At 38.8% G+C, this 19,255-nt stretch overlaps 1 protein-coding gene across 3 annotated transcripts in view; it reads left to right on the forward strand.

Moving 5' to 3' along the window:
- The first annotated feature begins 584 nt into the window (after positions 1-584).
- Positions 585-19,255, forward strand: part of LOC131041409 (uncharacterized) — a 114,352-nt gene continuing 95,681 nt past the window's right edge. Inside the window, exons 1-2 of one of the 3 annotated variants that reach the window (XM_057974482.2) lie at positions 585-1,084; positions 3,159-3,403. In XM_057974482.2, coding sequence (XP_057830465.2) covers positions 788-1,084; positions 3,159-3,403 — 542 coding nt within the window. In that variant the 5' untranslated portion in view covers positions 585-787. The remainder of the gene's footprint in view (positions 1,085-3,158; positions 3,404-19,255) is intronic. The other 2 variants (XM_057974481.2, XM_057974483.2) reach the window with 2 other exon arrangements.

The raw sequence follows: 19,255 nt of genomic DNA on the forward strand, positions 1-19,255 counted from the left end.
AAAATGGTAAAGGTTTGTTGCCCCATAAACTATCTTTGGCTTCATAGATGTTAAATTTTTTTCTTTCCTTCATTCTATTTTAATAGTCACCATATAATCAAACAATTTATCATAGATGAAGAAGAAGACCAAATAAAGTGATTGTGGGATAATATGTTAGCCAAAAGAAATATTACTTTGAGAAATTTAACCCCCCTTTTGTCTATCAATCAACAAAAGGTCTATTTAAGAGGCAATATCCCTTAGAAAGAAAATATTCTCATACCCTGGCTGAGGATTAACTTGCATCATCTTCATCGTGACATAGGTAGATGGAAAAGTTCAAAAGAGAAGGTATGGAAAGAGAGAGTTTGTAGTCTTTTACACAACTAAGACAATACAAATAACAAAAAATATTTTATTTTAAAATGAAAAGCTTACAATGATATTTGAATTAAATACACAAATAATTTAAAAACATTTCATTTTAAGATCTATTCAAAATAAAATGATAAGAAAATGATTAAGAGATTAGAAATTACCAAATAGATAGAATAGAGTAGAATAAAATAGAATAGAATACAATAATAAAAGATCAACAACCAAAAATGGAGTCTGCTGCCCCATAGACTATTTTTTGAACTGTGGTCGATAAAATTCTTCTAGTCTATTTTAATCTCTTTAACTTTCGTTGTAGTTACAGATCCGAAGTACGCAAAGTAAAAATGAAAAAAAATTGAAACGGAGCGGCTACTGAAGATTTGGGTGTTGCAGGAGAAGGCGGTGTGATATTGTGATCACATACAGAATGACACAAAAGAGGAGACATAGCCATGCTGAGGAAGACAGTGAAAATCAAGCACCTGTCAAGGATGAAGACGAAGAAGAACAACATTCTAATAATAATAAGAGAAAGCGAGTATCGACCCCTGAACCTCAAGACGGCGGCCTTCTTCCATTGGCTGCTTATGGCGACGACGATGACGACGAGGATAACGACGAGGACGATGAGAGGGATGAAAATGGCGCACCTCTTCATCAGAGGAGCCAACGCCTCGTCGAAATTCGCAAAGATTGTCCATATTTGGATACTGTCAATAGACAGGTATGCGTGGTTTTATTCTAATTTGAGAGCTTCCCCTTTTTTCTTATGGAAAACTGTTATTTTTATGGTAAATGTTGGATGAGGCATGGGTTGTCTTTAGTATTCACCTTGGTGCCAGCCCAGGTTCAAAACTCAGTGAAATTTGTAAACCTAGGTCATGCTTGAATGTAGCCCACAAATCCACCACTTTCCCACCCTGCAGTTTGCATCACCAAATGAATTGATATTGAGATATAACTGATTCCTGAAAATTATATTATGTGCTGATGCAGTGCACAAATTTGAAATGCATACAATTGAAAAATTTTATGCTCCCCCATGTAAGGAAATTCATAAAATATAAGGAAATTTCAAATATTCATATGATATTGATATAGCATTCTTCATAGACATTATAGAACATTCTTCATAGACATTATAGAACCTTCTTGAGTATGGATAATTGAATCGGAATTATGATGTTCTTTATATATAAATATGAGCACTGTATACTCAAGGGAGGGATCTAGTATTAAAGTTTTCCTAAAGCCTTTAAGACTGCATGTTTTGTTGTCAAACTCATTAGCAAAGAGGAATGGTTAAGTAAAAAGATAATTAAGTAAAAAGATAACTGATTATGTTCTAGTTTGACCTTAGATGGGATTGTTCTATGAGTTGTTTGTGCAAATGCGTTTTTGCATTATGAAAATGATATATCCAGCCAACTATGACTCGTATTCAACAATCTAATGACTATAGCATGTCAATTTTGTCTATGGCAGTCCTTGTATACTAAACAAGTTCTCCAATGTATGAAATGAGACAATCCTTGATTGTGATTTTGACTGTGAAGACATAGAGATTTACAATAGGTGATATATATTTTGTGATCATAATTCATCATTGGTCTATTACTTGGTTAGACTTCGACTTTGATGGGGTCGAGGTGCAGCGCCCAAATTAACACCTTAGAAACCCCATAGATCTTCATGGAAAACACCATTTTCATATATTTTTTTATAAATCCTAGTGGACACGTCTTATACAAAACAAGGTTCTAAGTTTTTTTTAAAACGTGACTGAAATTGTCCTTAAGTATGTTAGGGGATGACTAGCCATTCTCGGGCCAGACCTCTCCTGGCAGTTCCCTAACGTACCTTGCAATTTTTTTGAAGTCCTCGGGATGTTTCTAAAATTTGGCACGGAAATGGGATGGGGAGGGGATGTTTCCTAGGCATCCCCAAGTCCCCAAAACGTCTCTTATAGGGGATGAGGGTAAAAAGACAAGGAACACGTCCCCAGGGAGCATTGGAAAATCCTTTTAAAGGGCTTCATTTTACATGTCATGCTATGCCATTCTGGGGTTTAAACCTCAGTTATCAAAGCAGTGAGCACTTCATCTTTTTGCAAAACTACAAGTCAACAGATACTTTTACATTGGATTTTGAGCTTTACCTTATCTTGCATTAGCTACAAAACAGTTTCTTCTGGAAGTTTTCTTTTTGTCTCTGCAAAATAATGAAGTAGTAATATTTACAGGACAGTCCAAAATAATTAATTAGTTTTACTCATTTCAGGAGCCCATTTCGGGTCATTATTCTTGACTTGACATCAGGACATGTGTGTGTATGTGTTGGATTAACATGGTAAAAATTGTAGGTACATAGGATATGGAGGAGAACGACTGTGGCTACCTATAATTGCTTTGGCAATCCAACACACTATGATTTATCCTTATAAGGGTTCAAGGAAAAGTACTTGAAATGTATACTATAGAAAAATTTATACAAAGAAAAAATTGGAGTAGACAAAAGTATTCCAGAAAATACTTTACACAGAAACAAGTTGTAGAAGCCTAAAAATATTTAAATGGTTGCAAAATGATACTGAACTCTCAAGATTAGAATTCAGCTTACAACACAAATAAAAGACAAACACGATCAAGACCAACCTTTGAAAATCAATCAGCTTCTGTAGGAAGTTTCACTCTGAAACAGTAGTTGATTTTCATTAGAAGTATTCTAGAATAGCTACCGAGACGTTTGGCTCAAGTGACCTCAGCTTTTGTGTTTACCACATGATTTCATGTTTGCAGGTTTTAGATTTTGATTTTGAGAAGTTCTGCTCAGTGTCTCTTTCAAACCTGAATGTCTACGCTTGCCTTGTATGTGGGAAGTACTATCAAGGCAGAGGTCGAAAATCCCATGCTTACACTCACAGTCTTGAAGCAGGTCACCATGTCTATATCAATCTCCGCACAGAAAAGGCGTATTGTCTTCCAGATGGATATGAAGTTAATGATCCTTCACTTGATGATATCCGACATGTCTTGAACCCAAGGTCAGTATAACAAGTTGTCTTCTTTATTCTGTGCTTTTGCCTTATGTTTGATTTTATGTAGTTTTTTTCACACACAGTTATTCTCTGTTTCTCTTTTTATATCATCCCTGTGTCATTTCGTATCAAATTGCTTTTCTGTGCCTGTAGAGTCTAATTTTTGGATTATATACATTATATTTTGATTCATAAATTGATTGGTAAGGCCCTAAAAAATTCTCCAAAAATAGGTCACCATTAACAGCAAATGCTTTCAGAACATATAATCTATGATACTGTAAGTCTGCAAAGAAAGGCTTTCCTTACAGCAAAGATGACAACTATAAACAGAAAACATAGAACATGCAAAGAAAACCAGCCAGAGACATTTCGAGATTTCAATCAACTTCACCTCTTTTTCTGCTTTCACGTCTGAATTAGTGGCATCACCTTTAACTTGAAGCACCCCTACCACCCTCACTAGCATTTTGACTGCTCTATGAGTCTGTTCCAGCTCTGTTTTTGCCATGTGCGAGGGGCAGAGGGACAAAAGAGAATTGCAGGCGGCGAAGCCTATCTCAGGAGCATATTCTTCACAACCATGAATCGGTCAACTTCTCTTAACAACACCTTAAATAGAGTTTCCTGTCTTTGGGAGAGAGGAAGGGGCACGAAACCCTAGAAATCCCAGCTTGCCACAGGAAGGGACTGTCCATTAAAAGCCATGGAATCGATCAAAGCTAAATCCAGACCTCCATGAAAGACCTCCTTGATGAAAAACTGAGAAGTGCTTTAACTAGTTCCTGGTCTTTGAGAAGGTCCAGAAATGTGCATGCGAACATGAGAGATATGACATAATTAACCCTAATCTTGAAAGCATCCTCTAGTAAATCCTTCCTCAGAATATTTTTTATCATGACCAAAACAACATCAGAGGGCAGTTCAAAAATCTTCCCTAAATGCAGGTCTGGGATATGCACATGGCATGACATTACCCTCTTGACTGCTGAAAGAAATAATTTTGGCTCTACATCTGCTGCTGAACAATCTATCAATAATCCAAAGAAAACCAAAGAGAAAGAAGTTCAAAGGTAATGAATGATCAACACATGCTCTTTACATAGAAGCCTATGCTTGTGCGTCTGGTGAAGTGGCAGCTCATGGCAACAATGAGTGGATATGCTAAATTACATTGATATTGGCTTCACATCCCAAACAGAGGAGACTCCTTTCCAGCACGAGGCATTGATATCCATGACATTTTCATCCTCTGTGTCAATGCCATAATAGGCAAGGAAATCAGCAACTTCGTTGGCCTCCCGACAGCAATGATTGAAAGAGAAGGAAACCAATGAATCTGACAAAGGCCAAGCCTCCCTTAAGATAATTTAATTCTCTAGTTTGAGGATCCTCAATTTTGAATATTATAGAAAATCACTACTGAGCTTACCTTTGATAAGCAGATGAGCATTACCACATTGAAAGGCCAAGTGAAGACCAAGAACTGAAGCTGCCGCTTCAGCCTCATTATTGGTTCCACATTTCGATTTGCAAGAAGCCACCCTGATGAGAGACTTAATGGAGTCCTAATGATGCTTCCTATGCTAGATGCCTCTGGATTACTTTGAGAGGCACCATCAAAGTTGAGCTTGAAGGAACCAGGGGGAGAGACCCCCTCATAACTGACCTTAAAGAAGAGGGAGGTTATCCTGGAGGCCCTTTGAACAGGGCAATTTTAGGAATTAAATATTAGCCACATCATATTTTCAGAAAAAAAATCCCTTGGTTTTTGGTTTTGAAATTTAACTGTAAAAGCAAAATATTTGGCTGTTGTTCTCTGCCTTTGTTTGGAGTACTAGAATCCTTTGACACATGGTCTAAATTATTTGCTGTTTCTCATTATTTGCGTTTTTTCTCAAGCTTTAGTGATATAGATATAGATTTGTTTATGCTCAAGTTTTGTGTGCCTTACCATGTATAATAAGTTTTATGTCTCAGTACCTATCATTTCTTTACATTCTCCTTCCCTTTTGCTGCTCTTATTTATTCTCTTTAGGTGCAGAGCCTTACTGCTGGTTAGATGAAATTGTGATTTGTTATTTAATTTGTATGCTATAATCTGTGTGTGTCTTATCTCCTTCTCTTGCCTGTGTTGATGCTATAGGTGTTGTTATTTAATTTGTATGCTATAGGTGTTGAAACTTGATACAATCCCATTCATTTGTTGCTATTTCTGGATTTGTTGTTAGCCTATCATTTTTGGACTCTCGTAGGCTAACATTCTGGATAGAGAGTCTCAGTGGCAGTTCCATTTCTTCAGTTCAGTCTTGGGTTCAGTTCCAGGGCCTTAGCAGTTGGTGTGTGGGCTTAGTTGCGGGACTTACTATTTTTAGTAAGTTAATTTGGTAGTTGTGCTATGTTTAGTCAGGGCACCTGGACACATGGGGGTTATTCAGTGTTGACCCCTGCTTCTGACGGTTTGTCAAAAGACTGAATATTGAGGGAGATATTAATATTTTGTGGTTAAGTTATTTATTTAACTAATGTGCTTATATTATAAAGTCATAAAGTGACTTTATTAATTTAAAAGGCCACTTAAATATCATAAAGTGATTTCTATTAAATCACTTAAATGATTTGGGCACCCAAGTTGAATATAAACTATGCAAAGTTAATTAAATACATTTTAATGTATTTAAAATGCATTTGGGCGTACTTATTGAAAATCATGCCATTTGGGGGTTATAAGGAAATTGGAAGCAATTCAAACTCCATTATTGATTATTTGACATTGCTTGTTATTTTCTCTGTGGATTGTCTGAGACAAGGGTTTCAGAGGGTTTGCTATTTAAGAACGTTCATTCTTCATGGATCTGTGATTCTGAGGCTGTGAAAGATCAGCTGAATTATTGCAAACTGAGAGGGCTTCACACAAAAGTTTTCAGGTGCTTCATCATAAGTTATTTGTGTTAGTTATCTGCAGATTTGGAATAAGGAAGGAGGCAATAGAGTTTAGAAGCCTCACTAGTAGCATTCTTTCAGTTCAATAACCAGCCGTACAGGATTCATTGCTGGCCATATCAATTTGGTTGGCACGTGGGGCTCTAGAAAAGAGGCGTTTTGCCTGGGAGGCTGGAACGCCTACCCAAAATGCATTTTGAATGTACAATCCCCAATGCCCAGTCCTTTCAAGCTATTCTATTTACTTTCTGGCTCAAAGAAATCATTTCCTGGACTTGTACAACCTTTTTGGTCAGTTTCCCAATTTTGGCTGGCAAACACCAAATTTCTTCATTTAAAATAAGCTAAGGACCCACGGGTATGCAATTAGTAGTAGGATTTATTGTGTTAGGTATCTTATTCATAATATAGTTGCAGTTGCTCTCAATTCTAGTTCTATTTGGTTTTATGTGCATTTCTTGTTGAAATAGTAGCTAGCTTAGATACCTATCTATTGTATTTTAATGTTGTCAATGACAATTAAAATACACATGTACTATCTATTATGTAAATCGAATTTTGGGCTGGACCCAATCATGTAGCGTGGAGAAAGTTAATTGTAACTTGTAACGTGGTGACACTAAATTGTTGCTTTGGGCTAGACCCAAACATATGTAATGTGTAGGCAATAAATGGAACTTAGGGCTGGGCCCAAACTCATGTAACGTGGTCATTATGCATTGTAAAACATGCCCCAAATTTGGGCGCTAAAATAAAATATGAAATTGTATCCTAGCCAACTTGAAGGAAATGTAAAAGATGAATCTTGTATATAACAAGATTCATCTTAGATCTCAATTCAATCAATCATCACTAAAGCAAATCTCTTAAATAGCGAATTCTGGTTATGCAACACAGCGACATACTTTACTCTTCAAAGTCAGCAAATTGTCTTCAGCGAAGAGTTCTTCCAAGTATAGCGAATTGATCTTCAATCTAGCAATTCAAGTCCTCAAGGTTGGTGATGTGATTCTTAAGGTCAGCGAACATCTTTATTGAAGGCAACGAATACTTCTTAGTGATAGCAGTCATCATTGAAGATCAACGAATCATTCTTGAAGGCTGTCAACATCACTCCAAGATCAGCGAACCTCATTTCTGGGACAGCAACAATTGTATTTCAGATAAGTTCATCACTTCAGCTTGCCCTAATTTAGTCACTGTGATTAGGTTGCTGTCAAACAGTGAATCTCATTGTAAAATTATGTTTTTGTTACATAATAAAGATCTGAGATTAGTGGCTGGGTTTTTCACCTCCAAGAGGGAGGTTTTCCCAGGGTATCTGCATGATTTGTATTTGTTCTTCATTGCATTCTGATCTCTGCTGTTTATTGTTTAAATCTGTTTGCTAAAATTAACATTTCTTGCCTGGCACATGTGTTATTTTCAGAGTTCCGTGACTCGCAGCGAGTCACGCGAGTTAGCAGGCCGGGTGACCCTTGCCGGGTCACAGTGACCCTGACCCGGGCTCAGATGGGTCAGGGGGCGTGACTCGCTTGACTCGTTGAGTCAGCAAGTCACTCCCTGACTCGCCGAGTCCAAGGGTCGTGACTCGACCGACGTCACTTAAAAAAGTGCAGTAAAAAAAACAAAAAAAAACATAACATTTTTTAATGATTTTTTTTGCCATTTCCCATTTGGGACATAATTGATAGAAGATGGCATAACCAGCTTCATAGGCCCATCCATGCAGCAACTTATTACCTCAATCCATCATTTCGTTTTCGTGCTGATTTCAAAGCGGATGAGGAGGTTCTTAGCGGGCTATATTCAGTAGTACAACGGATGGGCACTGATACCACAACTACACTGCTCGAGATGGATGCATTTAATAATGCAGTAGGGGCGATCTTTGCCAACCAATTGTGCAAAGAGGGTCGGACAAAATTGCAGCCAGGTAGAAAATTCTAAAGTTTATGACCTATGCATTTTAATTTTTCATTTTATAATCTTCCTTTAAAGTTGGAAATGAGACTAATGTTTTTTTCTTTTCCTTATCTCAGATAGATGGTGGCAAATGTTTGGGCCTTCAACCCCAGACCTTCAAAAAATTGCCATCCGCATATTGAGCCAGCCATGCAGCGCTTCTGGATGTGAGCGCAATTGGAGCATGTTCGAGCACATCCACTCGAAGAGGCGAAATAGATTGTCTGTGGAGAGGTTGAATGATTTGGTCTTTGTTCATTACAACCTCCGTCTCAGGACCAGACAGATTTTGGATGCTGACTCCTCTCCGATCACTCTAGAGGAAGTCGACCCCGAGTCCGATTGGTTCACTGAGTTCACCGATCCAGTTTTCACTGATGAGGACCTTGAGTGGGTTGACTAGGCAGACAGAGAGGCTGAGGATGTGGCTATGGCAGAGGAGGAGGATAGAGCACGATCAGGCACAACACCTATGGCTACTCAGACTGGCACATCACAGGCAGAGACTATGGCTACTCAGTCATCCAGGACCTACCTAGACGCCTTTCTAGGAGGCAGATAGACTAGGCTGAGCTAGAGTCTGAGCCATAGACTTGTTTTTGTTTACACTTTACAATTACATATATGTTTGGGAACATTTGAAGTCATGGATTTTATATACATTGGACAACATTTATAACTCTACATATCTATGTTTTCTAATTCCTTCAGCTACAATTTACATTTCTACGCATGTGATGGATGTATGTTTATGTATGTGATCAAATTAGCTTCTATTTGATGATGTTATATTGTCTTTAAGCTTAATTCAATAATGGGTGTATGAAACAAGTTTTAAATCGTTAAAAATCTCTAAATTTCAAGGGTTTTCTTATTTTGCCGAGTCGTTGCCGAGTCATTGCTGAGTCCGAGCCGAGTCACGAGCCAAGTCAGCCTTGCCGAGTCAGAGCCGAGTCCGAGTCTGGGAACTTTGGTTATTTTATACTTTAAATTTGTTCAAAAACCTTGAAAATCCAAAAACACAACAGTAATAGCATTTCAGGAGAGTTAGAACAAGCAGGGTTCTTACAATGGTATCAGAGCTCTGATCCTGCCTTCCTGGAGGGTTAGAATTTTTTATGCATCAACAACAGACTGGGCCTCACAGGTATTACACACGTAGGAGACCTGGTTTACAGGGTGATCCTGATCAAACTGAAGAAATACCCTTGGAAATTATGGGGGACAGGAATGATGGTGAGCCACACACAGAGGCTGTTAACAATGAGGACCAACACACCAGAGTTATTATGAGGGGTTTAGTAACAGGGCAGCGACAGGTGGCAAATGTGTTGTAGTAGTTGACTACAGCCATATAGCAGATCACTGTGCCAAGGGGGCATAATCAGAACCGGGAGGAAAATGGTAGTGTTGTTGGTCGCCCAAGGGCAAGAGTGACTACCACGCACACCTATGATAGGCCTACACGCCCAACCTTTGTTAGAAATGAACCTGAAGAAGAGGACATGGCTGAGGAGGAAGATGAGGTGGCCTTTACGGTTAACGTGACCACACTTCATGATGAATGGGATGCATTACCACCAAGAGTTAAGGAACATCTCAACTTTGACAGGTTTATGAGTTAGAAGAGGGAACATGACAAGAAGTGGAATTGGAATGACAGGAAACCTTGGAACAAAACTAATGATCTCAAATATGCAATCAACAAGCTCATACTTTCTACTTTTGATGGCAACGGTAGAGTTACAGCTAGAGCTTGGATTAGCAAGTTGATACCTTCTTGACCCTACGTCCTATGTCAGAAGAAGATCTATTAAGTTTGCAGCTTTGCATTTGGATGGGGTAGCTCATGACTGGTGGCACCATGGGATGGTTACTTTACATCATGACCTTATTACTACATACCAAGAATTCACTAATAGATTGGTTGAGCATTTTGATAAAAGAGATCCAGAGTTGTATTTTAGGGATTTAGCTCAGCTGAAACAAATGGGTAGCTTGGAATCTTACATTAGTGAATTTCAGAAGCTTTCAGTTATGGTAACTAACATCTTAGAGAGAAGGCTGGTCATTCTTTTTGTTGAAGGTCTTTATGAGCCTATGAAGGGTTGGATTAAGGCTTTTGATCCCCCTACCTTGCAAGAAGCCATGAGGAAGGCACGTAGCATGGAACTTACTACTCCTCGTAGTAGGTTCACTCCAAACAACCCAAAACTGCCCTCATCATTTAATGACAACAAGTCTGATCCAAAGAAATCAGAAAATGTGGACCAAAAGAAGTTTGCAGCACCTTTGGATAGGGAAACACTTAATGACTTGCGTAGAAGGAAATTGTGTTTTCATTGCGAAGGTCCTTATGATCAAAACCATGATTGTCCCCTCAAGTCTAAGGGTCAAAATAGGCATATGGAGTGGTTTTATGAGGGAGAAAACATGACTGATAACACAACCAGCAAGCTGATCAAGATGATTCAGAGACTGAAAATTTAGAGAAGGGAGTTGAAAATGAAGGGGAATTTGATCTACAGGAAGCTCATATGTCTAGCATGCAGGGAGAAGGTTCTTTTAGGTTGCGTGGACTCTTCGCTGGTCAAAGAGTCATTTCTCTACTTGATACAGGTGCAACTCATAATTTCATAGATGCACGGTTGGTGGAGAAGCGTGGGATTCAAACTCAAGAGTTTGAAGGTATAAGGGTGAAAGTTGCTGATGGTAATGTGCCGACTTGTGATAGAATGATTTCAGACTTACCCATGAAACTCGGTAATTATGAATTCAAAGCTGATTTTTATGTGGTCCTTGGCATGACATGGCTTCATGCAATAGGTGAATTTACACAACCTTAGAGATATGGAGATGAAATTCAAGGTTGATGGGACTAATCATGTTCTTAAAGCTATCAAGGCCAACAACTTAAAATTAATCACTCTTAAAAGAATGGAGAGACTTATCAGACATGACATGGTGGATTGGGTAGCAGAGTGTAAACTAATGCCTACTTATGAGGAGCAACATAAAACACCTTACCATTTAGATATTTAGGAGCTTAGAGTCAAGCATACAAAGGTGTTTAGTGACATACCTCCTGGTAGGCCTCCTGATAGAGGCATAGAGCACATCATTGAGCTTGAAGAGGGCACCGAGCCTATCATGATTACACCTTACAGGCACCCAAAGCGTTTGAAAGATGAAATTGAGAAAACCATCAAAGAACTTCTAGCAATGGGACACATCAGGCCGAGTAAGTCTCCTTTCGCTTCATCAATTGTTTTGGTGAAGAAGAAAGATGGCACACTTAGAATGTGCATTGATTATCGTATGCTGAATAGAAGGACGATAAAGAACATGTATCCCATTCCTCGCATCGATGAGTTGATAGATGAGCTTCACGAAGCTTGTTATTTCTCTAAGATTGACTTGAGGAGAGGTTATCATGAGATCATTGTCAGGGAGCAGGATATTGCGAAGACTGCATTCAGATGTCATTGTGGACACTATGAGTTTTTGGTTATGCCTTTTGGGTTAACCAACGCACCAGCCACCTTTCAGTCCACTATGAACAGGTTCTTCCAGTCTCAGTTGAGGAGATTTGTTCTGGTTTTCTTTGATGACATTTTGGTTTACAGCAGGACTTGGGAGGAACACCTGGTTCACTTGGATACTGTTTTAGGCATACTTGATAGGGAGTCTTTTTACGCCAAGGAGTCCAAGTGTGCTTTAGGTATGACAAAACTCTTGTATTTGGGTCACATAATCAGCAGAGAGCGAGTTCGCATGGATCCTGATAAGGTTTGTGCCATTGTTGATTGGCCTACGCCTGAGACTTTGACTCAACTCAGGGGATTTGTAGGTTTATGTGCCTTCTACCGTCGGTTTGTTAGTGGTTTCTCACAACATGCTGCACCACTTACTGATTTGACAAAGAAGGGTGCATTTGTTTGGACACCTCTAGCACAAGAGTGTTTTGAGAAGTTCAAGCAATTGATGACTACATGCCCAGTTCTAGCTTTACCAGATTTCACCAAACCTTTTGAGCTTCATTGTGATGCATGTGGAGAGGGTATTGGTGCAGTGATTATGCAGGATCGTCATCCTATAACTTTCGAGAGTAGGAAGCTTAGGGGTCCTGAGAGGAGCTATAGTATTTATGATAAGGAAATGTTGGCCATCATGCATGCAATGGCTAAGTTCAGGCAATACTTAGTTGGCAGCAATTTTTGTGTCAAAACTGATCATAATAGCTTGAAGCATTTCCTTGGACAACGAGATCTAAATGAGCATCAACAGGATTGGGTCAACAAGTTACAGTCTTATGATTTTGACATCTCCTATGTCAAAGGCACTCAGAACATTGTTGCTGATGCCTTATCTTGCCGTCCCCATTTGAGCTCCATGGCAGCAGTTTCCGAGGATTGGAAACACTTGATTATAGCTGAGTATGCCAAGAATTCATGGGCTTCTAGCATTATTGATGGGATAGTACAGGACAACAGGTACTCTCTTGTGAATGATCTTGTCATTTATAAAGAGAGAATATTTTTAGCCCCAGATTTAGATATGAGGAACACGGTATTGAGATCACTACATGATTCACCCATGGCTGGTCATCCTGGTTACTTTAAGACCTATAGGCAGGTACGGGAGATATTTACTTGGAAAGGTCTCAAATCTGATGTTCTCCAGCATGTCAGGGAGTGTTCTGTTTGTCAGCAGAACAAGTAGGAGCATACTTTCCCTGCTGGGTTACTTCAGCCACTTCCTATTCCTGAGAGGAAGTGGGAATGAGTGTCTATGGACTTTATTACGGGCTTGCTGAAAGCGCAAGGGAGAGACAACATTTATGTGGTAGTTGATCGGTTGACTAAGTATGCACATTTCTTCCCGATCACGATTACTTATTCAGCTGCACAGGTGGCCGATCTTTTCTTTCGTGAGGTATTCAGATTGCATGGGTTACCTCAGAGTATTGTAAGTGATAGAGACAGTAGGTTCATGGGTAACTTTTGGCAGGAGTTATTCAGACTATGCGGGACCAAGCTGACTCCGAGTACTAGCTACCACCCTCAGACTGATGGGCAAACAGAGATTGTCAACAAATGAGTGGAGGGATACCTGCGAAACTACATTTCTGGGCAGCAAAAGGCTTGCGTGAAGTGGTTACACCTTTGTGAGTATTGTTATAATTCCACTCACCACATGTCTATTCGGAGGACACCATTCAAAGCTTTGTATGGTTATGATGCTCCTAGTTTTCTGGATTTATTGTTGAGCGATTGCAAAGTACTGAGTGCTGGGGATCTATTGCAGGAAAACTAGGATATCATGAGCGCTCTTTGTGAGAACATTCAGAAGGCTCAGAATCAACAGAAGCAATATGCTCATCAGAGGAGGGTTGAGAGATCTTTTGAGATTGGGGATATGGTGTATCTGATGCTTCAGCCCTATAGACAATCCTGTCTTAGGAAGAAGGGCTTTGAGAAAATCAAGCCATGTTATTATGGGCCATTTAGGATTATCAGGCAAGTTGGCGAGGTGGCTTATGAGTTGGATTTACCGACAGATAGTAAGGTCCATAATGTTTTCCATGTTTTGCGCTTGAATAAGTCATTGGGACAACATATAGCTCCTTCAAACTTACCACCCTTGGATGATGAGGGGAAGTTGATTTAGTACCTGAGGCCGTCATAGAGACTAGAGAGCGTCACCTTCGGAGGCGGGTCATCAAGGAAATTTTGGTTAAGTGGAGAGATCTGCCAATAGAGGATGCTACTTGGGAAAGTGAGAGTATTTTACAGCATCCAGCATTGAGTTTGCTTGAGGACAAGCAAATTCAGGGAGGGCGGACTGTGATTTCCCCACCCTAGTCAGTCTCTGCGACTGATGGGTTAGCCTATCATTTTTGGACTCTCGTAGGCTAACATTCTGGATAGAGTCTCAGTGGCAATTCCACTTCTTTAGTTCGGTCTTGGGTTCAATTCCAGGGCCTTAGCAGTTGGTGTGTGGGCTTAGTTGCGGGACTTACTATTTTTAGTTAGTCAATCTGGCAGTTGTGCTATGTTTAGTCAGGGCACCTGGACACATGGGGGTTATTCAGCGTTGACCCCTGCTTCTGACGGTTCGTCAAAAGACTTAATATTGAGGGAGATATTAATATTTTAGTGGTTAAGTTATTTATTTAACTTATGTGCTTATATTATAAAGTCATAAAGTGACTTTTTTAATTTAAAAGGCCACTTAAATATCATAAAGTGATTTCTATTAAATCACTTCAATGATTTGGGCGCCCAAGTTGAATATAAACTATGCAAAGTTAATTAAATACATTTTAATGTATTTAAAATGTAGTTGGGCGTACTTATTGAAAATCGTGCCATTTGGGGGTTATAAGGAAATTGGAAGCAATTCAAACTCCATTATTGATTATTTGACATTGCTTGTTATTTTCTCTGTGGATTGTTTGAGACAAGGGTTTTAGAGGGTTTGCTATTGAAGAACGTTCATTCTTCATGGATCTGTGATTCTGAGGCTGTGAAAGATTAGCTGAATTATTGCAAACTGAGAGGGCTTCACACAAAAGTTTTCAGGTGCTTCATCAAAGGTTATTTGTGTTAGTTATTTGCAGATTTGGAATAAGGAAGGAGGCAATAGAGTTTAGAAGCCTCATTAGCAGCATTCTTTCAGTTCAATAACCAGCCGTACATGATTCATTTCTAGCCGTACCAATTTGGTTGGCACGTGGGGCTCCATAAAAGAGGCGTTTTGCCTGGGAGGCTGGAACGCCTACCTAAAGTGCATTTTGAATGCACAATCCCCAACGCCTAGTCCTTTCAAGCTATTCTACCTTCTTTCTGGCTTAGAGAAATCATTTCCTGGACTTGTACGGCCTTTTTGGTCAGTTTCCTAGTTTTGGCTGGCAAACACCAAATTTCTTCATTTAAAATAAGCTAAGGACCCACGGGTATGCAATTAGCAGTAGGATTTATTGTATCAGGTATCTTATTCATAATATAGTTGCAGTTGCTCTCAATTCTCGTTCTATTTGGTTTTATGTGCATTTCTTGCCTGGCACATGTGTTATTTTATACTTTAAATTTGTTCAAAAACCTTGAAAATCCAAAAACACAACAGCAATAGCATTTCAGGATAGTTAGAACCAGTAGGGTTCTTAAATTGTGTGTATTGAAAAATGATAATATGGTCAGTTTTGGGTTTTTTTTTGATAGGGTAAAATATATTTATTTGTGTTGAGGTTACTAATTCCTCCTTTAGTCACTCGATCCTTCTAGTATAATCAATTTGCTTATATATAAATTGCTGGGTGAAGATGCACAACAAATGATCTTTATAAATTACACAGCAATTGTAAGATCCTGACTTCACACGTATATTTTCTGCAGACCACAAACAGATATATATGTGTTAGAAGAGAATAGCATAACCCTCTATATCGTATACACTAAATTTACATCAGCCTCTCCTATGACGTATATGTTCGATCAGTATTGGTCTCTCACAGCCACACCCTAGCAATTGCCCCCGATAGAAGATAAATACTTGTTCAATTTCGGTGAGGGGTTGTGACCTCAATTGAGGTGGCATACCAAATGAGGGGGTGCGATGTGTAATCACCGATAGGCGAACAAGACATAATACGTGCTAACTAAACATAAATAATTAATGAAAGCAATGTGTATATTGGTGATTAGAATGATATATATATTATTAAATGTTGAAGGCCTTAAGGCCAATTTAACATTTAATTTTATCCGACTGAAGCTATAAATCATCAACACTCCCTCTTAGCTAGGGAGGATAAAAAATATTGGGAGCAATATACAAAAATTGTATGATGCTTATCTTGGGACCATAGTTTCAAGATGTGAATTGCCTCTGTCGGCGATTCTATTCACAAACTCTTGAGTGGATTGCCTCTGTCGGTGATTCTATCCATAAGCTCTTGTGTGGATTGCCTCTGTCGGCGATTCTATCCACAGGCTCTTGTGTGGATTGCCTCAGTCGGCGATTCTATCCATGAGCTCTCACGTGGATTGCCTCAGTCGACGATTCTATCCATGAGCTCTTGTGTGGATTGCCTCAATCGACGATTCTATCCATGAGCTCTCACTTGGATTGCCTCAGTCGGTGATTCTATCCACAAGCTCTTATGTGGATTGCCTCAGTCGGCGATTCTATCCATGAGCTCTTGTGTGTGGATTGCCTCAGTCGGCGATTCTATCCACAATCTTGAGTTATTGTAAGATCGTCACCTTCCAATAACTTCAAAAAAATACAAGTGGAAATCATTTGGAAGTTGTCACTTCCTTATGATTTACACAGGGCCCATAAAATAATTATTAGTATTAATAATAATAATCAATATTTACCATTTTACCTCAGAAGTGCTCAATCTTTATTAGTAAGCTCCCTCTCAATCACAAGGTAGCTTGAGTTTCTTCTAGAGAACATATTTTTCTGAACATACGTCTGAATTTCTGACTTAAGCAAGGGAAGCTTGTAGTTTAAGTTTGAGAGGACAAGTTCTTGCAATGTGGCCATATTTGTCACATATGAAACATTGTACTTTAGAGAAGTTTCTAGGCTTCTTGAATGATCGATTACCATATGTCTTTTTGTCCTTTTTCCTTTTCAAACTAGAGACTAGAACTTGAACATCTTCATCAACGGGTTTCATGATTCCTCTTGATATTAGGTTACACTCTTCTTGAATGCAGTCAGCTTTTAGTCTATCAAATTTGGGAACTTTGGATCGAGCACTAACTCCTTGTCTAAAGTTTTCCCATGAGATAGGGAGCCCATTTAGAGTTATCATAGTTAGCTCCTTATTATCATAAATGTGACCAATTGATGAGAGCTGGTTCCTTAATTCTGTTATCCTCCTAAAATATGAAGTGATAGTCTCTTCCTTACTCATTTTAATATTAGAAAGTTGATTTTTAAGTGTGAGGATTCTGCTTGTGTTGTTAATCTCAAACATGTCTTTCAAGGCTTTGAACATGTCATATGCAGAATCTAACCTTGTAATGATAGGTAGTAGATGACTCTTTACTCCATCTACTAATAACTCCATTGCTTTAATATTGTTCTTTTCCCACTGACTCTGTTCGTCTTTTCCATCAGGTTTAGAAGGATTCTCTATTATTGTTTTTAACTCATTCTTCCTTAGTACCAACATCATTCGTAGTTTCCATGAATCATAGTTTGAGGCACCTTCAAGTCTGTCTTCAAATCTGATTCCATTCGTCATTTTAAAATACAAATTTTCAAGGAGATATCAATCTGATCTTAATCGGATCTTCCTTCAGGCGGTTAGGCTTTATAGAAGGAAACTTGGCTTTGATACCATGTTGAGGTTATTAATTCCTCCTTTAGTCACTCGATCCTTCTAGTATAATCAATTTGCTTATATATAAATTGCTGGGTGAAGATGCACAACAAATGATCTTTATAAATTACACAACAATTGTAATATCCTGACTTCACACGTATATTTTCTGCAGACCACAAACAGATATATATGTGTTAGAAGAGAACAACATAACCCTCTATATCGTATACACTAAATTTACATCAGCCTCTCCTATGACGTATATGTCCGATCAGTATTGGTCTCTCACAACCACACCCTAGCAATTGCCCCCGATAGAAGATAAATACTCGTTCAATTTCGGTGAGGGGTTGTGACCTCAATCGGGGTGGCATACCAAATGAGGGGGTGCGATGTGTAATCACCGATAGGCAAACAAGACATAATACGTGCTAACTAAACATAAATAATTAATGAAAACAATGTGTATATTGGTGATTAGAATGATATGTATATTATTAAATGTTGAAGGCCTTAAGGCCAATTTAACATTTAATTTTATCTGACTGAAGCTATAAATCATCAACAATTTGTAAAGGACCACAGTTAAATATTTTTGGCAGTGTTATAGCTAACCGAGAGGGACCTCTAGGCCCACAACCGTAAACACGTACGAATAGTCTGAGACCACGTAGATTGTATTGCTTTTAGAAAACCAAGATCCAAACTAATTGCTAACTAGCATTTCTAATGTTGTCTTCTGAAGAGAAAATTAGCCAAAACTGGCCTCACAAGCCACACATGCTCAAAACAGAAAAAAAAAAAGAACTTAAAGTACTCGAAGCCCTAGGAACATATGAGGAATTTGAATGATTCTCATGTAGTGTTTCTCTTGCTTTTCAGTAATCCTTGTTTATGGTTCTAAACAGGATGTGCTATGAGTTAGCATGAATTTGAACTTTTTTGTGAAATTGGCAAAAGAATTGGAAATGTTCATCAGACTACCTCGAAGTGCAAGTCATTTCCAGGAGTTATCAAAATTGCGAGTCTTGAAGGCTGGCACAAGAAGAAGTGTCACATGGTGTAATGTGTTCAACTGCATGCATCATTTGAAAGCGAAATCAATCACCATAGTGGTGTAATATCCCCACAATTTTTTTTTGATAATTTCTAGTTACAACACAACAAGAACCCGTTGAGGTTAGCAAATGAAAATACAACAATACTGAAAATGCAACCCTTCCACTTTCTGATCACAAAGTGCCCAATATGGGAAGGTGAGAGCATACTGCGTTGAGGGGATTGTTAGCTTTGAATCATTGGAAATTATTACAATGTTTGGGCGGTAAGCCAGCCCCTTCCGCTTATTCAGCGGGATAATGAAAACACTGAAAATCACTTGGCGGTAAACCGGCCAAGGACAAGCTAAGAAACTGAAAAATGCAATCACTCAACTGCTTATCCAATGAGAGGACTAGGAATGAAATTAACAATCAACTCTACCACTTATGCAGCGGGGGGACAGTATTGCAAAATTCAGATATAGGCGGCAAGCCAGCCTCTTCCACTTTTTCAGTGGGTCTTGCTTTACAATCCAGAAATAGCTGTTAGTACTACTAACCAGC

This window comes from Cryptomeria japonica, chromosome 11 (genome assembly GCF_030272615.1).
Source record: "Cryptomeria japonica chromosome 11, Sugi_1.0, whole genome shotgun sequence".
Taxonomy (NCBI): Eukaryota; Viridiplantae; Streptophyta; class Pinopsida; order Cupressales; family Cupressaceae; genus Cryptomeria; species Cryptomeria japonica.